This window comes from Schistocerca piceifrons, chromosome 1 (genome assembly GCF_021461385.2).
Source record: "Schistocerca piceifrons isolate TAMUIC-IGC-003096 chromosome 1, iqSchPice1.1, whole genome shotgun sequence".
In the NCBI taxonomy this organism is placed as follows: domain Eukaryota; kingdom Metazoa; phylum Arthropoda; class Insecta; order Orthoptera; family Acrididae; genus Schistocerca; species Schistocerca piceifrons.
This window is the reverse complement of record NC_060138.1, coordinates 839,097,385-839,124,639: the sequence shown is the minus strand read 5'-3', so window position 1 is coordinate 839,124,639 and position 27,255 is coordinate 839,097,385. Positions and strand designations below refer to the sequence as shown.

Below are 27,255 nucleotides of genomic sequence, written 5' to 3'. Positions count from 1 at the left end.
GTCGCCGAAGTGGCGTCAAGTCGAAAGACCTGCACCAGGCGAACGCTCGACCCGACGGGGGGCCTTAGCCACATAACATTTCATTTAATTTAATTATTTTACTTTAAATTGATTTTGGTTTAGTCTTAGCACTGGGTAGCAAAGTATAATGAATTGTAAGGCTATTCATTTATATAGTTAAAATTTAATAAAGATTTTTTAAATTTAGAATCCCCAACCATTTTCATCAACATTAACTCCGATACCTAATTTTCGTTTTCCATACATTATTCCTCTAACTGCTGTTGCTGCAATTTTCTCTTTCAAACTTGCATCGCTTGCATGCATTCTTTCTTTTGCAGCTAACCTAAGTTGTTTATCTGTTTCATGTCTAGTTTGTAAATCTTTATGACCTCTGTATGTGATATCATGCTGTTTACAAGCTTCATCTTATGGATTTATTCCTGGATCACCACATGTTACTCTTTCTTCAAGTTTAGAAAATGGTCCACAGTAATTATATCCTGGTAAATGCATCTCAGGCATTGGAACATTATTTAAAACCCATTTGACTAATCCTTTTCCATATTTATCACTTTTCCAAAATGTATGAAGGAGAATATTTGAAATTCTAATTAAATATGTAATTCCTTTTAGATTATCGATTATAAAATCACTAAATTTATTTGAAACAATTGTGCAATAGTAACTTTTTCATTATGATAGTTATTATTTCCAGCTAGTTCTTCACCATGAATAACTGCTAATCTATCAATTAATTGTCTAACATCATTCATACAAACATATTCATTTGATTTATCTGTATATTTTTAATTAAACCTCCACCATTTCGTTCTGGAGAACTAAAATCTGAAGAATCTATAGTTTGTCTTCTTCAGTATGGAAAATAATCATCAACAATTTCTTTTATTAAGTATATATATTTATTACCTTTACTTGATCATTATTTTATTTTTACCCAAATATAACGCTCCAGAATTGTACAATATATCTGCATAATTTGATAAATCAACAGAATTAAACTTGTCATTCATAACATCTATAGTAATTTGTTTTTCAGTTAGAAGTATCATTAATCCATCTGTACCTTCATATGTTTTTTCACCAATTTTTCCATTTACCTCCAGTGAATTCAACAGGTAAATTATCAACATATTTCATCATGCCAACAGGTTTCTAAACCAATAAACTTTATCTTCACTATGATTAATGTACTTTAACATTCTTGTCCTAACATTTATCTTTTTAGTTTCATTTATCTTTTTATTTTCATTTTGTTGACTACTTGACACTTTTTCTGCTTGATATTTATTTAATACATCTTGAATGTTTGATTCACTTAATGTAGAATCATATTTTCCAGGAATATCATAAGACCAATCTTTTAATGGTTTAATTTGTGATAAATCTCCAAAATGTTCTATATGATGACGATATGGAATCATTTGTTTTTCAACTTCTCTATTTTCTTCAATTGCTTTCAGAAAATTATCTCCTCACTCTTCAATACCCTGTTTTACTTTTTCAATAGCATCAATAACAGGTTGATCTTCTTTTTTATATTTTTCATATTCTCTACTTGGTTGCTTTTTCCAAAGCTGAAATTGTTCTTTTCATTCTTCAGCTTTCTATTCACTTTGTTTAGCTTGTTTAACAACTTTTCATCGTATTTTGCAAACATTTATTAAGCAAGAAAAAACATTAATTATGTTTACATTTATGTTTAACACTTATGTTCAATGTTTAACATTTATGTTTAACAATTATGTTTATGTTTACATTTATGTTTAACGTTTATGTTTAACGTTTATGTTATATGTTTATGTTAATGTTTATGAAAATTAATAAGGTAACACATTTTACTTACATATTTATCATAATAATAACAACCATAAGTGTCTGGTCCACATGTAGCATTATCGTTAGACCATGAACAATTTGTATAATGTTCACCATAAATTGATTCTACTTCATGTGATTTTTCATATTTTTTTAGGTAATCAAGAGGTTCCTTAAATTCATTTATATGTTGAGGTAAAACATCAGCACCATGGTCTAATAGATATGTGATATCATTTTTGAAAGTGTCCATTTAATCTCTCTCTCTCTCTCTCTCTCTCTCTCTCTATATATATATATATATATATATATATATATATATATATATATATATATATATATATATATTTTTACTATTAAAAACAGTCTTGATCACGATTTATTTATTAAGGTGACCGGTTTCGACCACTACTGTGGTCATCTTCAGACCTACAAGTTGTATACAAAGCTCTAATTAGAGGGCTACATACATTAAAGAAAATACATATAGTTGTAAAGCTATAAAACGTTGAATTACCATTGAGTAGGAACCTCTTTCTGTTGGAGAATTACTACTGGAGAAACCAGTGCACATCTTACTATATATAATGGAGGCTCCACCCACTTCTGACTGCATGATGTCATTACTAACCAATGAGTTATAAGTCGAATTACAATTTAAAATTTCTTAGTTAAAAGAACATCGTCAAGAATTAAAAATGAATACACATTAAACTTAGCTTATTAAACAGTTATTGTCAATTAAGTAGCATCAAAAATATTTAAATATGCTTATATGCTTTTAGACTGCATATTGCTAATTCACATCCTTTTATTTTTGACACTATGGCTCATAATTTTATAATTTTTAATTCTTTCCTTTTTCATTATTTTTATTTGCTTATAAGACTGGCATATAACTTGAGGAATAGCAATTCCTTTTAAAAAAATGGCACATGTAATCTACATATTAACTTCATACTTCGTATCGTATTTGTACAGCATGTAGCATACATGTCAGCTACAGATTACTGCAGCTTACTCTTTAAAAATCATTTCAATAAAGACATGTTGGTGCTCAATAATATATCATCTGACGCAATAGTCTTCGCCATTCCACTTCGCAACAACTTCGTTGGAAAGAAGCCTGCTGCCACATCTTTTCACTGGCATTTGTCCTTACCATGGCAACCACCAGTTCGACTATCGACTTTACAACAACTCCAGTGAAAAAAGATTGCTGCCTCATCTTTGCAACGGCGTCCAACTTCACTATGGCAACCAGAGGTTCCAAATGGTTCACTGACAGGCCTTGAGAGGGCAACCCATATACTGCCAAACCGAAGTTCATTTTCCTACATATTTAAATATTTTTAACGCTTCTTAATTGACAATAGCTGTTTAATAAGCTAAGTTTAGTGTGTATTCATTTTTAATTCTTGACAATGTTCTTTTAACTAAGAAATTTTAAATTGTAATTCGACTTATAACTCATTGGTTAGTAATGACATCATGCAGTCAGAAGTGGGTGGAGCATCCATTATATATAGTAAGATGTGCACTGGTTTCTCCAGTAGTGATTCTCCAACAGAAAGAGGTTCCTACTCAATGGTAATTCAACGTTTTATAGCTTGTAACCTCCCCACAAATTTTTTCAATTGAAATTAAAAATAATTATTATGGATAGCGATTCTAATTTTTGTGTGACCTCAGAACAAAATTGGTTCACATTTATAATCTCCATGCATAAATGCATTCACATTTAATGTACCCACAAAATTCTTTTCTCATTTAATGTAAGCTCAAAACAGAAAAATTCCTAAACCTCATAATAAAAAATAAAGTCAGTAACCTGGTAAAATTTGGAAGACAGCAGTGCTGCGTCGTGGCCCTGTAAGATCATTCTGAATAAAAAGCAAAAATTCTTACCTCAATAAAGAAAACGGCGAATATATCTGCTCTTACCTAAAAAAAATTTTTGGCACAGCTCCGTGCAATGCTGGCTTATATATTTGTGATTTGTGAAAGGAAGCAACTGTTTTTTTTTTTTAAATGAATGCTTTTTTTAAAAAAATTACTTTATATTACCAAAATTATTATTAGGACGTTTTTAAACCATTTGGATGACAGTTCAGATATATTACGAGATATGCACGATGCTGCTTCTTTACCTTATACAATAATACTCCATCTCCAGATTCCCAACCGGAGCAGACTGCAGACAAGCGCAGACAACCTCAGATAAGTGATTAGCAACAACTAACTGCTACAATTACACAGTTCGTACTGCAGTCAACACTGCTCTCTGGTCAGTGATTCTATATCACAGGCAGTGCGTACCTCTTACATAACCCTCCACTGGAGGGGGGCAAAAATTTGGCAGCGATGGTGAGTCAATTGGACTTGCCATGAGCAACAAATTTTTCTTAATTAACTAAGTTTACAGTCACAGAATATATACATATATATAAGTGCAGAACATGAAAAAAAATATAGTGCACATGGACTGAGTACAGAACATATCAAGCAATGACAAAATGTATACGCAATGAGTACAAAACATATTAACAAATGACATAAAATGCACATGCACTTTAGTACAGAACATATCAGGCAATGACAAAATGTATACGCAATGAGTACAAAACATATTAACAAATGACACAAAGTGCACACGCACTGTAGTACAGAACATCACGAAATCACAAAATGTATATGCAATGAGTACAAATCATATCAACAAATGACATAAAGTGCACATGCACTGTAGTAGAGAATGTATCAAGAAATCACAAAATGTATACACAATGAGTACAAATCACATTAACAAATGACATAAAGTGCATACACACTGTAGTATTTTTTTTATCGTTTTACAAGAACTAGGATAGGAAAGGGAAGGATTGCATCATGGTTAAAGCACAGTAGGTTGCACGTAGCTGCACTGAAAGTCCATATCTTTTTACAGAAGCACAACACCAAGTGAGACAATCTGAAGTTCTCTTCCCTGAAGTATTAATCAGCGTAGCCAAGACACTGAAATGTCGTATTAATATTCAATGTTATCATTTTGGTAGCACATTAGGTACACCAAACAGTGGTGGACAGCATGTCATGTCAACACCACGTTCTTGTAAGGTAAACCAACGTAGAATTAGTGCAAAAACAAATATAGTGCTCCATGATCATGAGGATAGGCAGGACAAACGGATATTGCAGTAATTCCTGGTAATTAGGTCAGAAGGTGAGGGACATTAAGTCTTATGCCAGTCATCATTGAGAATTACACTAGACTATCAACTGATTTGAGTAATTGGTGGCACTCATCGCTGAGTTACTGAACATTTCTGTACTGTGTATGAAGTATTACAGAATAATGTTCATAAGTCATCTGATTATAGTGAACATTGGCACTCATTGCCCAGTTACAAACCATTTTATGCATTATTCAAAAGTGATCATTCAAAACAAGAGTTAATTAATGGCATACTATTTACATAATTCAGCTACTTATAGTAATCATTGGCACTCATTGGCCAGTTACAAACCATCAGAAGTCATCGTTCAAAACAGGAGTTAAAGAGTGTAGCATCAAGCTACTAGTATTCATATATATAGCATGTAAGTGACACAATACAAATATAAGAAACAGTGGCATTCATTGGCCAGTTACTAAACATATAGCAAGTATTAAATGTTACAAAACATTTTTCATCATTCAAGTGACATACGACATATTTAAAACGATTATTGGCACTCATTGGCCAGTTACAAATCATCAGAAGTCATCATACAAACGGGAGCTAATGAGCGTAGAGCATGTATGCATTATTACAAAATATCATTCACTATTACTCAGAACTCATCATTCAAGTGACATAGGACATATTTAAAATGTAACACACTGTAACTATTACTCAAGGTCTGTGATTAGAAAAACGTCATTCAGTATTACTCAGAACTCTCTTAAACTGGTAGCATTATTTGGGACTGTTAATACATTATTTAATACTAGCAATGTATTGCGTTGGGATCGATAATTACTTGCTGGGACATAAAAATATTTACTCTTGACTTATTGCTGCAAATGAGGATAGGTAACGTAATTCGTCATGAGTCAGCTGTAGCAAGGTTATGAAACAAATAGAGTATATGTGATCACATTCATGAATAACACACACAAATGGGTAAAAAAAATGCAAGTACTAGAACAGGTTTAATGACCAACTGCTTATAGCACATTAATTTCATGAATAGCTTCTCCTGGAAAAAAATACAAAATGGACTATTAAGCTGAAAGAAGAAACGCATATTATGTTGAAAAGTAGTGAACTTCAAATTAACAGGTAATGAAATGTGTATTAAATATATATGTTCTCTAGCTGTCCTTTCCAAAACCTTCAGTCATCATACCATGCGACATAATACATACTGTCAAAACGAACTGCAACAAATGCTTAAATAACTACATAGCATTTCTTAACTAACAGTAAATGTGTAAACTTCAACATTATCCTCATCTGCAAAGAAAAACTTGAAAGTGGTGCGTTTAGTGGCCATATAAAGTTTATCACTATCAACACCCGTAAACAAAAACTTCATTATTCATATCACTATAACTTCATTATTATCATCACCTATAAAGAAAAACTTCATTATTCATATTACCATATTCTTCATCACTATTCATCACCATTCATTATCATCTGCAAACAGACACTTCATTATTCATCTTACCATTTACTTCATACAACTATTCATAGTATAGAGTTTCTTATTTCTAGCATATTTCATCACTAAAACTAAGATGTCTGACAGCCTGCAACAATCGCCTCGTATTCTGAAAGAAAAAATTAGGTAAGACCGCAATCATATGATGTGTATAGTATATTCTTGTTAAGGCTGGTTAATTCTGATCCATTTACTCTTCGTGATGAGGTATTGTATCTTCTTTCGTTCATTCCGAAGGTGAAATTCCCATTTCATAGTAATCCACTGTGGTTTGTTTAATTTATTTCTTTTACACGTTATTGCTTTCTGAAAATGATGAACAATGATTAATGTCTTCCATTTAAATCATATACCCATTAAATAAAAACTGGTTTCTAGTGATATAATTGAGCATACAGCATAGCATGACAGAAAACGTAATATGTCAAAAACATAGACAGTGTCCAGGTGCAAAAAATGTACACAGAGTATCACAATGTAGCAGCAAAAAAAAATGTAAAATAGTCACGATGTTGAGATATCATAAGGCAAAATGTCAAAATCAACTGGTGTTTGTTATATCTTAAATATTTCATAGTGCATACAAACAAAACAGGAAAACGATCATACATACACGAAGAATGGAAAATGTGCACGGTCTGATGTGTAATGACAAGAAATGCCTTTCTTTGTTCAGCTTGTGTGTTGTATAGTTGATAGAGGCGAGAGTTGAAGACTTTCATGGAAAAAGAATTTGATAAAATTAATATGTCACTAGATAGATTTGCATAATTGGTCATAAAATATGTAAGCTAATCTGGAAACATGTGCACGGTCTGATGTGTAACGACAAGAAAAGTGACCTGCTAACCTTACCTTGCTGGGCACTTGCCAAGAAAAAATACAATAATCATCAGTAAGTGTTCATATAAATATAATTGCATAAGTAGTCATAAAATATGTAAGTTTATCTGGAAAAATGTGCACGGTCTGACGTGTAACGACAAGAAAAGCGACCTGCTAACCTTACCTTGCCGGGCACTTGCCAAGAAAAAATTACGATAATCATCAGTAAGTAGTCACATAAATATAATTGCATCATTGGTCATGTAAAAATCAGGAAATGGCATTGCAGTGTGATAAATCATAAAGTATATTCATTTAATAAAGAGTTTAATATTGGAGACATGGTGATCGCCTTTACTTTTTCTGGTTCTCAAAGTTTCGACGTGTAGTACGTCGGTGTGAGGAATGCTGCAAATTCGACATGGACCTGCGTATAGAAGCTCAAATTTACTACACCTATTCTTCCCTCTGTTGGATAAATAATGTGTGCGTACTAATATCTTCTGTCCAATGTGAAAGTCATGGTGTGTACAAACCTGTTTTTGCTGTCTTCTCCGGCGTTCTGCGACACGTTTGATGTTGTTCAGCGCAATGTCAATTATTTCATGGTGTCGTAGTCGACGAGATGTAGGAAAGGTTACTAATTCTTTAATTTTTTTAGGTGGTTCAACATTTTTCAGTACAACAGTCGGAGATAGCATAGTAGATTCATTTGGTATGGAATTAATTACATCTTGGAATGAGAGTATGTGTGTGTCCCAATCAATATGTTTTTTATGGCAGTATATTCTACACAGTTTACCAATTTCTTTCATTAGTCGTTCACAAGGGTTCGAAGAAGCATGGTACCTGGATATATAGATCGGAGAAATGTTTCTAGCTCGTAACATATGTGTCCATATAGCAGATCGAAACTGTGATCCATTGTCGGAAATTACTTTCAATACATGCTCTACATGAAGTAAAAAATGTTTTACAAATGCTTTCGAAACAGTTTTAGCAGTAGCCTTGCGCAACAGAGTGAAGGTAACAAATTTTGAAGTGAGTTCAACAGCGACAAAGATGTAGCAAAAACCTCTATTAGTTCTGGGAATCGGACCAAAAATGTCTACAGCGGCCATGTGTCTTAATTTAACAGGTACAATGGGATGTAATGGAGGAATATGTGAAGTCGTATCTGACTTAGCTTTCTGGCAGATTTTACATGACGCTAAAACTCGTCGAATACGTTTCTCCATGTTGGTAAAATAACAGTTCTGTCTCAATATAAGAAAACATTTTCTGGCTCAGTAATGTACATAACTTAAATGATTATACCAAATTAATTTGTTAACAAGCTCGTCATGAATACATAATAACCAATTGTTGCTTTCAGGGTGAGAGCGGCGAAACAGAATATTATTCCGTACAATGTAATGGTTTCTAATGGTAACATTATTCCTATCTTGCCAAAGGTGTTTAATTTCTTTCCATACGTTGTCTTTACTCTGCTCTTGTGCTATGTCTTGTAATGACGACGAAATGAAATTTTCAAATGCAACTTGTTGAATGTACATGACGCTGAAATTTGCTTTGCAGATGTTGGTTGCAATGTCTTGCTGATTGTTGCTGAGAGAACGGGATAGTGCGTCTGCTACAATATTTTGTGTACCGGGAATGTGAACAATTGTAAAATTAAATTCCTGTAAATAAAGTTTCCATCTGCTTAATCTGTCGTGTGTAAATTTAGCGGAAAGTAAAAACTGTATAGCTCTATGATCTGTGTAAACGGTCGTATGTCTTCCATAAAGAAAATGCCGAAATCTCGTAAATGCCCATACAACACATAATGTTTCCAGTTCTGTAAAAGAATAACTGCATTCAGCAGGTGACAGAATGCGACTCGCAAAGGCGATATTTTTAACTACAGTACAACCATATTCTTCAGTTTCCTGAAAAATGTGTACACCTAAAGCGGTGTTAGAACTGTCGGTGGCAATGGAAAAATTTCTAGTAAGATCTGGATGTGATAAAAGTGGTGCATTCAACAAAGCTTGTTTCAGGTTCATAAATTCAGAATGTGCTTGGCTATCCCAGGACCAAATAGTGTTTTTACCCGTCAATTGACATAATCTAGGGGTGTCTAAAGCAGAGTAATGAATAAATTTACGAAAAAAGTTAATTAAACCCAGAAAGCTGCGTAGTTGTTTCTTCGTCGTAGGAACAGTAATGTCACGTAAAGCTTGAAGTTTTTCCGGGTCAGGCGCAATGCCTTCTGCTGAAATTTTATAGAAGTTTTGCCAAAGTGCGATTTACTGAGATTAACTGTGAGTCCTTGTGCACGAAAAGTTTGCAACAGTTGTTCAAGAATCAGATTGTGTTCAGACCAGTTGGCTTCTGCAATAAGAATGTCGTCTATGTACGTTTTGATTCTGTCTTTAAGTTCTGTCAGAAGTATACTATTCAAACCGCAAATAAATGCTGCTGAAGAAATAGTTAAACCGAACGGTAATTTACAAAATTGATAACAGTCACCAAACCAGAGAAAAGCCGTGTACTTTCTGCAGTTCGGATGGAGTTGAATTTGCCAAAATCCCGATTTCAAATCTAATGTGGAATAAATAGCAGTACCATGAAATTTCTGTAGAAGGTCTTCTAGTGTCTGTGGGCGATATGTTTCATTAATAATAATGTCGTTGATGTGATGCGAATCAAGTACGAGGCCAAGTGAACCATCCTTTTTCTTAACAATATGGAGCGGGTTTATGTACGGACTAACTGCCGGTTCAATAATTCCTTGGTCAAGCATAGCTTGCAATTCTTTCTTAACTTGTTCTCTGTGAATATACGGAATGGGATAATGTTTGGCTCTAAATGTGTCATGCTGTTTAACTTGAAATTCATACATAAAACCGGACATAGTACCAGGAACGTTGTCAAAAACTGGAGCTTGCTGTAAAAGAATTTTGCGTAGTTGCGTGCGTTCGTCGTCTGTATTTGCACTGCTCTATTTAACTTTATCAGAAATCATTTGCATAACGTCATAGTCAGCTTTTTCTGGAGTATTATAGTTGTGTACGTACATATCTGTGAACAATGTGGAATGACAGTCTATGTTACGTGATGCGGAAATGACCTCTGTACGATTAATTGTTTGTTCTTCTGCAGATAAAGAGTGCTGAAATTCTAAAGCCAGTTGTACATTTTCATCCTTTAACATTAAATAGGAGTTTTGAAAGTCAATAATTGCGTCGTGTTGTACCAGAAAATTCGTACCTAAAATAAGGGAACAATTCAAAAATTTGAGTGAAATGTATGACCTGCAATACAAAATGATAAATGTGTCTGTAATTTTACATCTACTCCTTTACCAGATACTGCTCCTTTTACTTTAGTTTTGCCTAATGGTAATGTAGGATAGGTATTCTCTTTGTTACATTCGTTGAAAGTTTCCTCATTTATAACTGATATAGGTGATCCAGAATCGATTACTGCCGAAAATTTGGATGATCCAATCTTTACTTCAATGACAGGGTGTGAAATGGTTTTTTGAATAACTGGTCTTTCCTGCAAAATAGTGTCTCGGATGTCGTCAAAAGTAATAACATATTCGTGAACAAGATTCTGCGTGTCAAAAGTATTGCTTGCGTTGCTGGAAGATGCAACCTGTACTGTATCTAGTCAAATTCTATCTGACGTGCTATCATTTTCGGGAGGATGCTGTGGCATTTCAACTATTTGTACTCTTCTGTTATTTCTTCCTGACGTATTACGTTCGGGATGATATCTACTGTCTGGTTCATTCATGATAATTTGTTGTTGCAGATGATTTTGCTGCTGGTAAGACCGACTGTTATTAAACGTACGCTGAAAATTGTGCTCATTACTCTTACGTCTGTTATGATAGTCTTTTATATACAGTGCATTGCGATAGGAATTGAAATGGTGTGTTTTCTGTACGTACTGATTCCCTTGTTGCTGTGCGTTACTATTTGTTGGAGCTGACGCTATACGTGTAGGCGGCGAAACATTAAAGCTTGGTTGACGTTGCAGACTGCATTGTTGGTTAGGTATGCTAACCGGCTGGCTTTCATGCTGTTGCGGTGAAAAACCTCTATTGTTACCAAAGTGTGGTTCCAGTTGCTGATAATTTTGACGACACTGATAATTAAAATTTTGTCTGTTGTCAAACTTACGCTGGTAGTTCTGAAGTGCCTATTGAAAATTGTCACTTTCGGTAAAACTCGTCAAATCAGATTTCTTTACTCATTCTTAATCCTAGATAGACCGATAGTTGAAGAGTTGTTTTGATAGATATAAAGGAGAGTAGAAGAGAAGGCAGCAGTGCAGAAAACTAAAGATGAAATAGCACTACTACGGCTCGGGGCCCTGTGAACGCTATGGCACATATTCATCGAAGTGTAATGAATCCCCTGAGGTCAATTACACGCTGCAAATAAATTTTAGTTTCTGCGTTACAGGCAATGCCGGTGAAAATTCAAAAGCAAATTGTTGTATCCAGTCCAATTCTATTTTATGCATTACAGGCAATGCTGATGAAAATAGAAAGGCAAATTGTCGTATCCAGTCCAAAGCGTGACTCTGTGTTCTGTCATTATTAAATACCTTAGATTCCTTCATGGATAAAAACTGCTTATAATCAACGCTACCGCCTGTGAATGCATGAACAGTTTCAGGATTGCATGAGAATCCATTTATCTGTGTCTCTTCGGATTCCAATTCATGTACTCTCTCTAAGTCACCCAAGACACACTGGCTGTGTGAGTGTGACAAATGTTCGGAACGTGGCGCATGCTGTGACGTGTCAGTGACCGAAACACTTTTCATTTCTGTCACTTTAAAACGTTCGTCAATTTGGCTGTTCTGTTGTTCACATTTCTTATTGACTTCCATATCCAGAGTGCGTGAAAGTTCTGCTGACATTAAATTAAACTCGTTGCATATCTGTGTTGCGTTTACTGAACATTGTTCAGTGACTGCACTAATTTCACCTCTAAGTGATTCTGTTGTGACTGCATGTGTATTATTTAATTCTTGTGCAGCAGATCTAGTTTCTTCACTACTGTTTGTAGCACAAGTCTTAGTATCCTCATGTAATTGTTCTTTAGTATCATGACGTTGCACGGTAACGGCTGTAATCTGTTCACTAAGTTGTTTGTTCTGTTCGTTAAGGTTGTAGTGTTTTTCATTCTACTGTTTGAAACTTTCATTAAATTGTTTGCACGATTCATTAAGTTGTTTATATTTATTCTCTTATTTTTCATTAAGTTGTTTGAAATTGTTGTTTAGTTTTTCATTCCACTGTCCGAGATTTTCATTACGTTGTTTGTACGATTCATTAATTTGTTTGACATTTTCATTAAATTGTTTATGCTCATTGTCTAGTTTTTCACTCATTTGTCGTAATAATGCCATAACTTGATCCCAGCCAAAATTATCGGCTCTATTTTCTGTACTGTGTAATGGTGTATCTGCAATTATCACGTTTTGTGTAACCATTTGGTTATTCTGTGATTCTTGAAAATGTTTGCTAATTGGATGTGCACTGTTGGTCACTACACTGGAATTAAATAAATCTGACGTATTCTGACTACACTGTTCACTTTCGTTAGAAACATTTATCTGTTCGTTACGTAAATTTGGCAAACCGGGTGTGTCAAACTGGGCACCGTTCATTGTATCGGAATGTGCCACATCATCAATTGTTGTTAAATTAACAGAGGACACAATTGAATTTGTTTGCTCATCATTAGCATTAAAATCATTATTAGTGGTCGGTATGCACTGATTATCTGTAATTAGGCGATTATCACTATTACACTGAGTGTCGCAAATATTATCGGTCAAGCTATTCGAGTCGGCTATTTCACTCATTGCACATCGCGATGTACTGTTAACAGTTTTTCACAGCATTTTTCACAAATCACAATTAAGCACAAAATGAAACAAAGACAAAGCAAGAATGGAACAATCACAATTACAACAAGGAGCAATAAATTACCAATGATCTTTGAAAGAAAAAGTGACAAATTAGTAATTGTGTTGCGCCAGATGCAAACTACATTTAAGTAGATAAGAGCAGATATATGACTACTTCTCAGAGATTCACAAAGAAATACGATTCTGGCCGGAAGTCGCCAAGTGTAACCTCTCCACAAAATTATTAAATTGTAATTATAATAATTATTATGGATAGCGATTCTAATTTTTATGTGACCTCAGAACAAAATTGGTTCACATTTATAATCTCCATGCATAAATGCATTCACATTTAATGTACCCACAAAATTCTTTTCTCATTTAATGTAAGCTCGAAACAGAAAAATTCCTAAACCTCACAATAAAAAATAAATTCAGTAACCTGGTAAAATTTGGACGACAGCAGTGCTGCATCGTGGCCCTGTAAGATCATTCTGAATAAAAAGCAAAAATTCTTACCTCAATAAAAAAAAGGCAAATATATCTGCTCTTACCTAAAAAAATTTTTGTCACAGCTCTGTGCAATGCTAGCTTATACATTTGTGATTTGTGAAAGGAAGCAACAGATTTTTTTGAAATGAATGCTTTTTTTAAAAAAATTACTTTATATTACCAAAATTATTATTAGGACATTTTTAAAACATTTGGATGACAGGTCAGATACATTACTAGATATGCGCGATGCTGCTTCTTTACCTTATACAATAATACTCCATCTCCAGATTCCCGACCAGAGCAGACTGCAGACAAGCGCAGACAACCTCAGACAAGCGACTAGCAACAACCAACTGCTATGGTTACACAGTTCGTACTGCAGTCAACACTGCTCTCTGGTCAGCGATTCTATATCGCAGGCAGTGCATACCTCTTACAAGCTTTATAACTATATGTATTTTCTTTAATGTATGTTGCCCTCTAATTAGAGCTTTGTATACAACTTGTAGGTCTGAAAATGACCACAGTAGTGGTCGAAACCAGTCACTTTGATAAATAAATCATGATCAAGACTGTTTTTAATAGTAAATATTTATAAGACATTGATCACTGCTGTTCTCGTAATGCATTCAAAAGTAATATATATATATGTTTAATTTTATTCCAATTTAACCATCCTGGAGCTAAAATACAATTATCAATCATTAATGTTGTTTTCCCACAACCACTTGGTCCAATTATTGCACATCTAATGGAATTTGGTAAAATTTTAGCATGTTTGTTTTTAACTTATTTTCTGGAATGCTTATTTTAGGTTCCTAATCTGTTTTATTCATTTATTTAATAATTTTTTTCAGTAGTAAATCAGTAGATTATTTCAACTTAGTGATAAATCTTCAATACTTAGAAAAAGATTAACTGTTCCAATACGTGATAGTTATACTAATGTTTCACTAGTTGGTTTCTGTTCAACTTTCTGAACACCAAATATTCCAACAAAAAATAATAAACTTTATTATGATAGAGAAACAATAGAAATTCCTATAGGTCAACGTAGTTTTAAAAATTTAGAAAACTGTTCATTCGAAAAAGCCTAATATACAAATTAAAGCTGATGAAATTTTAAACAGTATTGTTATTGAAAGTTTTGTAAAATTATATATGGATATAGAAGATAGTATTGGAAGTTTACTTGGTTTTAGTAATCAAATTATTTTACCTAATGAAAAAGCTGTAGCTAAAGATGTTCCTAAAATAATTCCTTTTCAATTAATAAATATAAATTTTAATCTTGCTGATGGAATGTATGTAAAACATAATGATCAGTTTCATAAAGAAACTAATATTATTGCTTCATTTAATCATATTGCAGAATTTGGTGGACCAATAATTTATGAACCAAAATATCCTGTAAATGTTCCTATTTTTGATACAATTCAAGGTTTAGAAGTTACTATAACTGATAAAAATGATAATTTAATTGACTAACCCTCATAAATATGTTCCTTAATAAATAACTAATTGCTAAAACAATCCTAGACTGCGTCATGAATAAAATTGAAAGTTATCAATTCTATTCATTACCTGTGAATGAGAAAACAAAAAATAATTTAAATGTTCCTAACAAAGAAACAGGAATTGAAATAAACATTGGTGATGGTTGGTTTCATCCAAATCATGCACAATTATACATGAAATTTAGTATTATTGGAAATGATGGCACAGATTATCCAACTTATGATGGAAAATCAAACAAAAAATTAATTGATAATTATGTAGCAAAACTGTTTGATTTTATAACGATAAAGAAAGGAAATAATATTTTATCTAGAATTGAACATCCTTTTATTTCTTCATCTGTTTTACTTCATCAAACTGCATCTGTTACTGACAAAATAAGTTTAGATGGACATATAATTAACACAGGAAAAATAAATAGTAAAACAAATGGAGTACTTTATCCATTATCATTACTTGGTGGATTTTTTAAAAATTGTAAAGAAATTATGTGGAAAGGAGATTTGACTCTAATTTTTACGTGCAGTTAATCTTCTGGAGACGTAATTCTTCGTTGGTCTGTTAAAAATGATGCTGGAATTGAAATAAAAGATATTCTTCCTAAAGAAGGTCAAATTATTATAGAATGTATGGAAATTCTTGTACCAGTTATTAAATATGAACCAAATTATGAACTTGAATAACGTGTAATTATTCTTAAAAATCCGAAGATTCCTATTTCTTTGTATGAACTTCAAACACAAGAAGTTGCTGGTTTATCTGGTAAAAGCAGTTTTGAACTAGATATTACAAATTACTATAACTCTACAGATTTTGATATGCTATGCTTTGCATTTGTTACATTTCAAAAAAATCGTATAAATAATCAATTAGTTGACTCATCATTATTTGATCATGTTAAACTACAGATTATTTATTTAAAAGATGGTAGAAATGAAGTTTTTCCTCAAGAAATGTGGAATATTAATCCGCCAAATAATTTTCTAAAGGCATATGATGCACTTTTAGATTTTAAACGAATTACTTTACTAAAATCAGATATTGATATTAGTCCATTTAGTTTTATAAATAATTATCCAATTTATGTAATCAATATGACATGCAGAAGGAATGTTGTAGCTACACAGAAAAGTACTATGAAACTTTGTGCAACTTTTAATGATAAAATTCCAAATGACACACTTGCTTATGTAATGATGTATGGTAAAAAGAATCTTACATATGATGCTGAACATAGAATACTTACAGAAAAATTTTAATTATTACCATTTGCTTCTATACAAATGAATGAAAAACTTTAAAAAAATTATAAAAGTGTTAGGTTCATGCTTATATACATTTCTGAAACATTTTAAGAGAGACATAAAAAATAAAAACTGAAAATTTAAATATAATTTAATTTCATTGTGCCAAGCCACAATTAAGAGAGTATAGTGAATGTATGATTAAAAAAAAGTATTGACGAATTTTGTAAAGATAAATATCGAAAAGGTGGACATTGTTATGTATGTAAAGACTGTAAGAAAATCTAAGTTAGTTGTGAATGTGGTAAAACTGTAACAAAGTCATATCTCAAAAAGCTTTTACAAACAACAACTCATAATAATCTTATGTCTGTGAAAGCAGAAAGTAAATAATTTTATATACTTATTCTTTAGTATAATTAAAAACAATACTTAATTCTCTAATATATTTAATTACATTACATTCACCTATGGGAAATGTATGTAAAATAAATGATTTTTTATTATAGCTATAATCATATTATTATATTGTATTATATTATTGGAATAGTAGATACCTTTTGTATGATCAATCTCATGGAAAATAAAAAATTGTGAGTGTTAGTGACTAATTTTTTATTTTTTATAAGATTGGTCTAGTGGTCAGAACATACAAAAGGTATCTACTCGTGTGGAAGGGGCTAGGCTGAGCAAAATTAAACTTCCTGTTTCGCTTTTAAAGTATCTTACTTTGCTCAGAGTTACTCGTTCTTCAGGTTTTCGTTGAAAATCATTCTTTCACTGGGGTAGGTGGTATGCAGTACGCCTCATTAGTGCACCACACTAGTTTTGTGAAGTCGTGTCGTCCTTGATTCTTATGAGTACTTGTAGTTTTATTCTTTCACAGTTGCTTTCTTCCATTAGCTTCCTGTATGCTGGAATTGATCCATCACATTTGTACAAGGGAAGTAGCTTGTCAGACGATTTAAAGGAAAGCTCTCTGGAATAACAGGATACTTGTAATTTCCCCTCAGTGAAGCCCACAGATTAATTTCCGAAGGAGGCCGAGTCAACTACTTTATTTTAAACGCAGGAGGCAGTAGAGTTCCTAGAGTTTTACCACAACAATCCATTTCTCTTCTGAGCAGCTACACGTCTTTCCACTATGGGTACTAGAACAAGACATGAAGAAAACCCTTCTTTAAAACAAGCAAAGCTCCAGGATGAAATACATTGTAAAGAAAGCAAAAAAAAAAAAAAAAAGATAATTTAACGGTCGCCGCAACTAATGTATTCCCTGATTCCCTGCTTGTTTCCTGCAGAGCAATTAAAGAAATAAACACCTATTAAACTGAATACAAAGAAGGGAAATGAAGTGTTACGTTGGTCTACAAAATTTTGAATCCACTTTTATGCTGTAAAAGTAATCCATCTAGCTCATGTTATATTTACAACACCACACATGAACTTAAACAGGTGCTCAAAATGGCGAACTCCCACCTGATTACAGTGGTTGCAGTACCGATGCGCTGTCTTGCGGTCTCTTTCCAAGATGCCAGGAGTGGTCTGAATGGCATTACGTGCTGCCAGTGTTCGTTCGGCTAGAATGTCACTGTGCTGTACCGGCGTAATACACACGCTACTTTTGATGTGACCCCACAGGTAGAAATGGACTGGTTCGAGGTCGAGGTGAATGTGTGCCCATGTTTCAGGGCGCCTGTCTCAATTCAGTTCACGCCAAACGTGGCAGTGAGGTGCTGAAACACACAGTGATTGAAACATTGTGGTCCGCCGTCATCTTGAGACCACATTTTCACTCGTAATCTTCTAGCAGCTTGGGTACTTCATCTGCCAGAAATTTGTGACACATCGGCCTGGCTAGACGATGCCCACCGTCATGTTTACCGAAAACTGTTGTTGGTGATGTGTGACCACGATTTCACGCGGATATTTTTGTGTGCACAGGTTGGTGTTGTTGGTATTCACATAGTCATCTCTAGTGAGACCACTTCGCTAAGACCACTTCGCCATAAACAACCCACATTATACAAACTCTGGCTCGGCAACGCGTTACTACATAGACCCCTGTAAAAATCATAAGGCGTTCGGAGTCAGCTGTTCCAATGCCTGTACCTCTTGCAAGTGGAAAGGGTGATGATGAAGCGCTCTCCACATTGAGGTGTGAGTGACGTCCATATCTTTTGCGATCGCTTGTGCTCTTGTTGACTGGTTCGCTTCCTCTATGCCTAGTACTTTCTCTTCAAATTGCAACGTACGTTGGTGTGATACTGCCTCTCAGAGCAGGTGCATGGCTATGCCACAGGCTGACATGCGGAGCAGGTGACTGGATTGTGGCTAACACACATCACATACGCACGACATAACTAATTTTAAAAGACGCGTAACGTTGCAGTGAAGCGTCAGTATCTCTAACATAATTTATTCCCCAAGACAAGGTCTATCACACCAAGACGTTTGATGCAAAGACTTTGAAACACCCTGTATAACTCAAATATTAATGGTGGTAACGAGCAACACAACTTTTCATCTTTCCTGATTTTGGGCTGTTCTTTGATTCTATAAATGCTGACACTACACTTTGCTTGTGCTGAAGAGAGTGGGTTACAGTTCTGTTGCTGTAGTTGACATCACAATGTGTAAGAATGGAAAACATTTTATTCCATTCCATAGCGTCAAGAGCTTTCTCCAAATCTATGAATGTAACCTATGTTTCCTTGCTTTCCCTAAACATACCCTCCATTACTAACCGCAGCACAAATATTGCTCCTCGGGTGCCCCTGTTCTTCCTAAAATCAGACTGATCTTCTCCCAATCTGCTTAATTTTTCCCACCATTCTTTGCTAAAGTACTACTCTGGGTGTTTTTGAAGCATCTAAAACCAGACTGAATGCACGGAATTTTTTTCATGTGTCTGCTCTTACTTTCTTAGAATGTGTACAATTATTATATTCTTTACAAAATCTGATGGAACTTTGACAGTTACATAAATTTCCTTTGCAAGCTTTTGTATTTGTTACTCAAGCCTTCCGCCTGAGGCTCACAAGAGTGTCGCTGGTATTTCACCAATCCCTGGGTAACTGTTTCTTCTGGATTTGCTATTGTATATTTTCTGTCATCTTCGTGCACATGTCCTAATTTTCAGTTGGCGTGTTTTGTCCTGTTCAGCGATACAGGTAGTCCAAATAATGTTTTCAATTTCTTATTTCTTGCTTCCATTACTTAATGACCTTACTTGTTTCTAGCCGTCATGCTCCTTACTTTACGCTATCTACAGTGAGTGTTTACAAGTCTTGTGGGCCGCATCCGAGACATCCTGAATCAGTTTGGATATCTATCTCGTGGCACCTTATCGCCGCCCATTCTTATTCAGCTGAGAGTGCAAAACACCATAATTGGGCTGACAGCTCACGAGGGGAGTTTCAGTTTCTATGTCTGACGAGTATGGTAACATTTACGCAGGCGGTGGTTCCTGTTTGAACAAAGTGTGGCTGGGTGCGCTTGCAGGTGTGCAAGCTGGTGGTGACGGTGAAGCAGGTGCAGGGCGGGCTGCAGGACAGCGACGTGCTGAACTTCTGCGAGGCGGCCTTCTGCGCCGTGGGCGACGCGCTCGCCGGCGCCGACGCCTTCCTGCTGCGCCAGATCGTCGACTTCTTCGAGGACGTTCGGAACGACGATCGCTGCCGCGCCGCGCTGCTGCGCTATGAGAAGTACGGAGCTCGCAATTCGTCTTTCCTCCGTGTTAACTGTGCACGGAGAAATATGTGAAACTTTTCACCGCCCTTTCTTGTCATTACTAAAGATAGCAACAATCTATAGGAATTACCGATACTGTGTAGAAATAATACCGATATTCATACATAAGTACACTCTAAGGCAAAGGAACGACGCACCACCAAGCAATTATCCGAACTGGATGTGGTGTACCTGTACAAATAAACAAATGATTACAATTTCACCGCTCGGCCACAGAGGCCGGCTGCGTTGATCCACCTCTGGCCCTTATGCAAGTAGTTATTCGGCTTGGCATTCATGACAGGGTTGCTGGAAGTCCTCTTGACGGATATCGTGTCAAATTCTGTCCTAATGGCGCGTTAGATCGTCAAAAGTCCGAGCTTGTTGAAGCGCCCTGCCCTTAATGCTTCAAACATTCGCAAATGGGGAGAGATCCGACTATCTAGCTGGCTAAGTTGGGGTTTGAGAAGCGCTAAAACAAGCAGTAGAATGTGTCGTCGTGGGCAGGCGAGCATTATCTTGTTGAAATGTAAGCCCAGGATGACTTGCCCTGGAGGGCAGCTAAAAAGCGTAGAATATCGTCTATGTACCGCTGTGCTGTAATGGTGCCGCGGATGGCAACCTGAGGGATACTGCTATAAAATGAAATGGCACCCCACACTATCAGTTATGGCTGTTGGGCCGTAGCCGGCCGGTGTGGCCGAGCGGTTCTAGGCGCTTCAGTCTGGAACCGCGCGACCGCTACGTTCGCAGATTCGGGCATGGATGTGTGTGATGTCCTTAGGTTGGTTAGGTTTAAGTAGTTCTAAATTCTAGGGGACTGATGACCTCAGAAGTTAAGTCCCATAGTGCTCAGAGCCATTTGAACCATTTTGTTGACGAGTCAGCTTGGTATCACACTGTTGTCCGCACACTGTTGTCCGGGGCGTCTCCAGATACGTCTTTGCTGGTCATCTGAGCTCGGTCCGAAGCGGAACTCATCATTGTAGACATTACAAGTCCTGTAAATGAGATTCCTTGCCGATGACGTGTGTGGAGACGCCCCGGACAGCGGTGGGATGCCGAACTGACTGTCGCCTGCAATGAAACTCGACAACCAGCCTTGTGGCTTGGGTGCCATTTCTGTTCATAGCCCCCTTTGGTTCTCATACGTGGCACCCCTACAGCACAGCGATACGTTGACCATATTCTACACCGTTTTGTTGCTCATCGTGGCAAGCAATCCTTATCTTAGATTTCGGCAAGAGAATGCCTGCCTGCTGCCGGCAGGACTTTCTACTGCTCGTCTTCGTGGTTGACAAACACTACCTTGGCCAGCGAGATCGCCGGATATCTCCGAATTGAGAACGTTTGACGCATTATGGACAGGGCCCTCAAACCATCTCGGGATTTTGACGAACATCGAACAACTCTGTTAATCAACCCCGAGCCGATTCACTGCTTGCATGAGGGCCAGAGGTGGATCAACGCGTTATTAAGTCGGTGCGTCTTTTTTGTGTCAGGGTGCACTTCACTGCCGATTTATCGACTGTATCGAAGCATTTTCCCAATATATAAGACTTAAATCATTTTATTTTTTTCGTTCTTGAACTGGGTATTGGATGTACAGTACTGTGCAAAACTTAAGGACGACAGTAACTTTCACGTGATTTGCCTCTGCCAAGTAACTTGGACCACACATAGAAAGATATGCTTTAGTGTAGTACAGAACGTAACTGAGACAAATATGAAGTGAGACGAACAGAAATAATAATTTTATTTAAAGACAGTAATCACACTGAAATCGAAGCGATTTTTGATGGTCCAGTAGACATTATAAAATGCGACAAATGGTTCTTAATAGGATGTGTGATTGCCACGGACGGCAATTCATCCTTTGCAACGTGATCCCAGGCTGGCTACAAGGTCGCTAAGGAGTTTTTGTGGTACTACGCTACGTTGCTCCATCAGTGTGGCTGGCAACTGCCGGATGGTCGTTGATGCAAGTGGGCATGTTGCGACACGTGTCCCCATCGCAGGCCGGCCGGTGTGGCCGTGCGGTTCTAGGCGCTTCAGTCTGTAACCGCGAGACCGCTACGGTCGCAGATTCGAATCCTGCCTCGGGCATGGATGTGTGTGATGTCCTTAGGTTAATTAGGTTTAAGTAGTTCTAAGTTTTAGGGGACTGATGACCTCAGATGTTAAGTCCCATAGTGCTCACAGCCATTTGAACCAAGCCATCCCCATCGCATCCCACAAGTGCTCAATGGGATTTAAGCCGGTGCACGTTTCGGACGAGTTTGGAAGACCTAGAGACCTACTGCAGCACGTCACATGCACGAGTGACCATCCAGAAGTTGTCAGCGACGCTGGCGAGAATGGGACGCCCTGCCACAAGGACTCCTTACCAACCTTGTAGGCAGCGTGGGAGCACGTTGCAGAGTGTACAGTGCCGGCAGCAGTAATCACAGACCGTATTAACAAACCCGTTCCGCCTTTTGTAACGTCCAGGGAATCATCATAAGTCACGTTGAATTCAGTGTAATTATGTTCTTTGAATAAAAATGTAATTTCTGTTCGTCTTATTGAGCATTTCTTCAGTTACCTTCTGTACTATACTGTAGTAGCTCTCAATTTTCATCGATGTATGTTCTTTGGCAGTGACATATAATGCGAAAGTTACTGTCGTACTTGAGTTTTGCACAGCACCTTATTTTTCACCGTATTTCACACATCCTATCAAATGACGTTATGGGCCCTGCGCGCCAACTTACCTGTGTAAATGTCGTGTTTGAGTAACTACTGCAACGTTCATCCATCTGAATCTGTTCGCAACATACAAACCTGGACCTCTCTATAGAAATTTTGTCCACACTACTCTTTATTACCAAATTAACTATTGTTTGAAGACTCTGGATGTTTCATATCAACTTATCACTTCTTCTAATCAATTTGGCATACTGTTTTCTCTCTGATAACTGTGTCCACACAGTTCTAATATATTTAATCCTCTATAACAAATATTCTTGATTTTAAAAACAGTGAAAATTTTTGACAGAAGTTGTGTGCAAATCAACGATGACCTACCTCTCAAAGAATAAATATAAATAGTAACAGATTCCTGTTTTGAACCGAATAACTATTTTCTTTTTCAAATAAGAGTTTCCCTGGGTGACATATCAATGATCCGATACATCAAAATATCGATATTGTACGTTCGATATAGCGTCATTGCAGTGATCACTTATGCGACGTATCGGAAATTCGATGTGTGGATGCTTCCAAAAATTTTACCATCTCAAATAGTGCCGCCTGAAATTGCTGCAGTAAATATGTTTGAAATACTGACGGTAACTTTTGTTTTAGAGCAGAGAATGAATTCATTTGCACCAGCATCCGTGATAGTTGAAAAACATCCTACAATGTTTTAACTCTAGGGTCTGTCCCTTTAGTATGCATACTAGAAACGCGAGGTCTATGTCAAGCAGTTACGATTGTCCGGATATAGGATGATCCGTTTTAACATTTATTATAGCCTCAGCTCAGCGTTTTTCTTCTTTTTTCTCATTGTGAATTTCGTCCTCATAAATTTCGTCTACTTTGCTGAAATTTGGCTACTGATAGAGTCATATTTGTTCGTATAAAACGTAGCATTAACATTTCTAGTATAGTTGTATTATGACTAAAGAAGAATACAACAACGCTTCTCTCTGTGTTCATATACCGTATTTTACGGACTATGAGACGCACTTTTTCTTAGAAAAATTGTCTCAAACATTCAGGCGCTTCTTATACTCGAAATTAAATAAAAAAGTCCACTGTTTGATTCAAAATTCCCATTACTCTTAAAAATGGCCATATATTCCATACAGCGGGAAACCTATCTCTATCTGACAGTAGTAGTGCACCGATGCGACGAACATGAGTTGCTAACAACGTCTCCTTCTCGCCCTGCCATCACAAACCCAGAACATTATTATGCGTGATTGGACTCTACGGTGCCAGTGAACTTGAACAGAAAGTGATTTGTGTCATTGATAACAAAACAATACTTTTGCTAGTAGCTAATTTCGCAATGGGAAAAAATGAGGGCTATAAATTGAAAGAAATAACATATGCAGAAGATCGTGGAAACAGAACAGCTGAGAGATATATCAGCCGTCCACCGATAGAAAAAAACCATCGCGATTTGCGGGCTAGTAAAGAGGAAATGAGAAAAATGAGGAAGACTAAATGTGCAAAAATAGGACTGAATGCAAAATGTCTAAAGATAGAAGATGACATACTCATATGGATTCAAGGACACAGTCAAAATGGCACTGGATTTAATATAAGAACGATTCAAATACGCGCTCGTAAGCTAGCACTAGAGTGGAACTTAACAGACTTTAAGGGTGGAGTTGGTTGATGCTACAGGTTTATAAAGCGTCAAGTACTTAGCATGCGAACTAAAACCAAACTATCTCAGAAAATGCCACAAAATTATGAAGAGAAAATATTATCTTTCCCCATCTCTTTGTTATTCAACATCGAAAGAAAATAAGTGTGGAATTAAGCCAAATAGCAAATATGGACGAAACCATTCTGACACTTCATCTGCCGAGTAAAGGAACTGATGCAATCAAAGATGCTATAACTGTGACTTTAAAAACAAGTGGACATGCAAAAATGCACTATACTGTTGTCCTTTCATGTTGTGCTGACGGTACTAAACTTAATCCAATGATAATTTCAATAGCAAAACGATGCCAAAACCTTCGGAAATACCGCCAAAAATTGTTTTCATGTACATGACAAGGATTAGATGGGCAAGGTTGGTATGAATTTACGGATTAATAGTGTGTGGGAGAGAAGGAAACATGCTTTATAGAAGAATAGTTCTCTTCTTGTGTTAGATCAGTTTGGTGATCCTTTAAAAAATTCAGTGAAAAGGAAATTGAGACAGGGAAATACAGAGCTTGCTGTTATTCCGAGAGGACTTACTTCAGAGTTGCAACCTTTAGATGTCTCCATAAATAAACCATTTAATCAAACAATGGGAAATCCAGGATGCATTGTAACAATACCAAAGAAGGAAAGTAATAAACCATTTAAAGTGCATATGAGAGAGGAATGGAACAAATGGATTATGGATGAAGCCCATCAAGAATTCACGGCCAAGGGAGCTTTAAAACGACCTACAATCAAACAAGTGTGTCAGTGGATAAAAGAGTCGTGATCTAGAGTGAGGAAAGACATTATTGTTAAATCTTAAAATCTCAAATCTTTCAAGAAGTGCGGCATAAGTAACCCACTCGATAGCAGTGAAGACCATCTTATGTATGATGAGGACAACTATGATGACGAAGAGTAAGAAGAAGAAGAAAGTTCACATGATTTTCCGGGATTTTAAAGGTCAGTTCGGTTTTATAAACCAAGAATTTTTTTAGTCTGGCTTTGCAGTCTTAACAACAAAAATGGTAAAAATGTTATTTTTTAAAAATGCTAAAAAATTAAGGTGTGTCTTATCTGTAGCGTCTGATAAGCTCGTAAAATACGGTAGCAGTGAAAATGGAGCAGGTAACAAGCTAGACGTAAGAGTAGTGCGAGCGAAGCTGACGTGGAGTTGTGGCAGCTTCCGGAAGGACACGGAGGGCGTGCTGGGCCAGCTGAAGGACTCCCCGAAGCCGCAGTGCGTGTCGCTGCTGCTGCAGTTCCTGCTGCCGCTGGTGCAGCTGCGCATCCGAGAGCTGGTGCCGCTCTACCCGGACGTGGCCGCGCTCGCGCTCAAGTCAGTACTTTGAAAAATGAAGTTTTCTCTATTTCGTGTGGCGCTCTTTAGTGGTAACTGAAAAATAAATTTTGATAAGAGGAAATTAAGTGGAGTGCCGTTAATTAAAAGAAACAGCCAAGTAAAAAAACACAATCACCTCTACATCTACATCTACGTGATTACTCTGCTATTCACAGTAAAGTGCCTGGCAGAGGGTTCAATGAACCACCTTCAAGCTGTCTCTCTACCGAACGGCGCGCGGGAAAAACGAGCACTTAAATTTTTCTGTGCGAGACCTGATTTCTCTTATTTTATCGGGATGATCATTTCTCCCTATGTAGGTGGGTGGCAACAGAATGTTTTCGCAATCGGAGGAGAAAACTGGTGATTGAAATTTCATGAGAAGATCCCGTCGCAACTATAATCGCCTTTGTTTTAATGATTGCCACTCCAATTCACGCATCATATCTGTGACACTATCTCGTCTATTTCGCGACAATACAAAACGAGCTGCCCTTCTTTCTACTTTTTCGATGTCATCCGTCAGTCCCGCCTGTTGCGGATCCGACACCGTACAGCAATACTCTAGAATAGGGCGGACAAGCGTGGTATAAGAAATCTCTTTAGTAGACCTGTTGCACCTTCTAATTGTTCTGCCAATGAATCGCAGTCTTTGGTTTACTCTACCCACAATGTTATCTATGTGATCGTTCCAATTCAGATTATTTGTAATTGTAATCCTTAAGTATTTAGCTGAATTTACAGCCTTCGGTTTTGTGTGACTTATCGCGTAATCGAAATTTAGCTTATTTCTTTTATTACTCATGTGAATAACTTCACACTTTTCCTTATTCAGGGTTAATTCCCACTTTTCGCACCATACAGATATCTCATCTAAATCATTTTGCAAGTCGCTTTGGTCCTCTGATGACTTTACAAAACGGTAAATGACAGCATCATCTGCAAACAATCTAAGACGGCTACTCAGATTGTCTCCAATGTCGTTAATGCCAATCAGGAACAATAGAGGGCCTATAACACTTCCTTGGGGAACGCCGAATATTACTTTTGTTTTACTTGATGACTTTCCGTCTAGTACTACGAACTGTCGCCTTGCTGACAGGAAATCACGAATCTAGTCGCACAACTGAGGCGATACTCCTTAGGCACGCAGTTTGGTTAGAAGACGCTTGTGAGGAACGGTGTCGAAAGCCTTCTGGAAATCTAAAAATAAGGAACCAA

At 36.3% G+C, this 27,255-nt stretch overlaps 1 protein-coding gene across 1 annotated transcript in view; it reads left to right on the top strand.

Annotated features, from left to right (window-relative positions):
- LOC124775530 overlaps positions 1-27,255 on the top strand; it is a 174,736-nt gene that overhangs the window by 61,779 nt on the left and 85,702 nt on the right. Inside the window, exons 4-5 of the mRNA XM_047250364.1 lie at positions 20,055-20,268; positions 25,776-26,031. Coding sequence (XP_047106320.1) covers positions 20,055-20,268; positions 25,776-26,031 — 470 coding nt within the window. The remainder of the gene's footprint in view (positions 1-20,054; positions 20,269-25,775; positions 26,032-27,255) is intronic.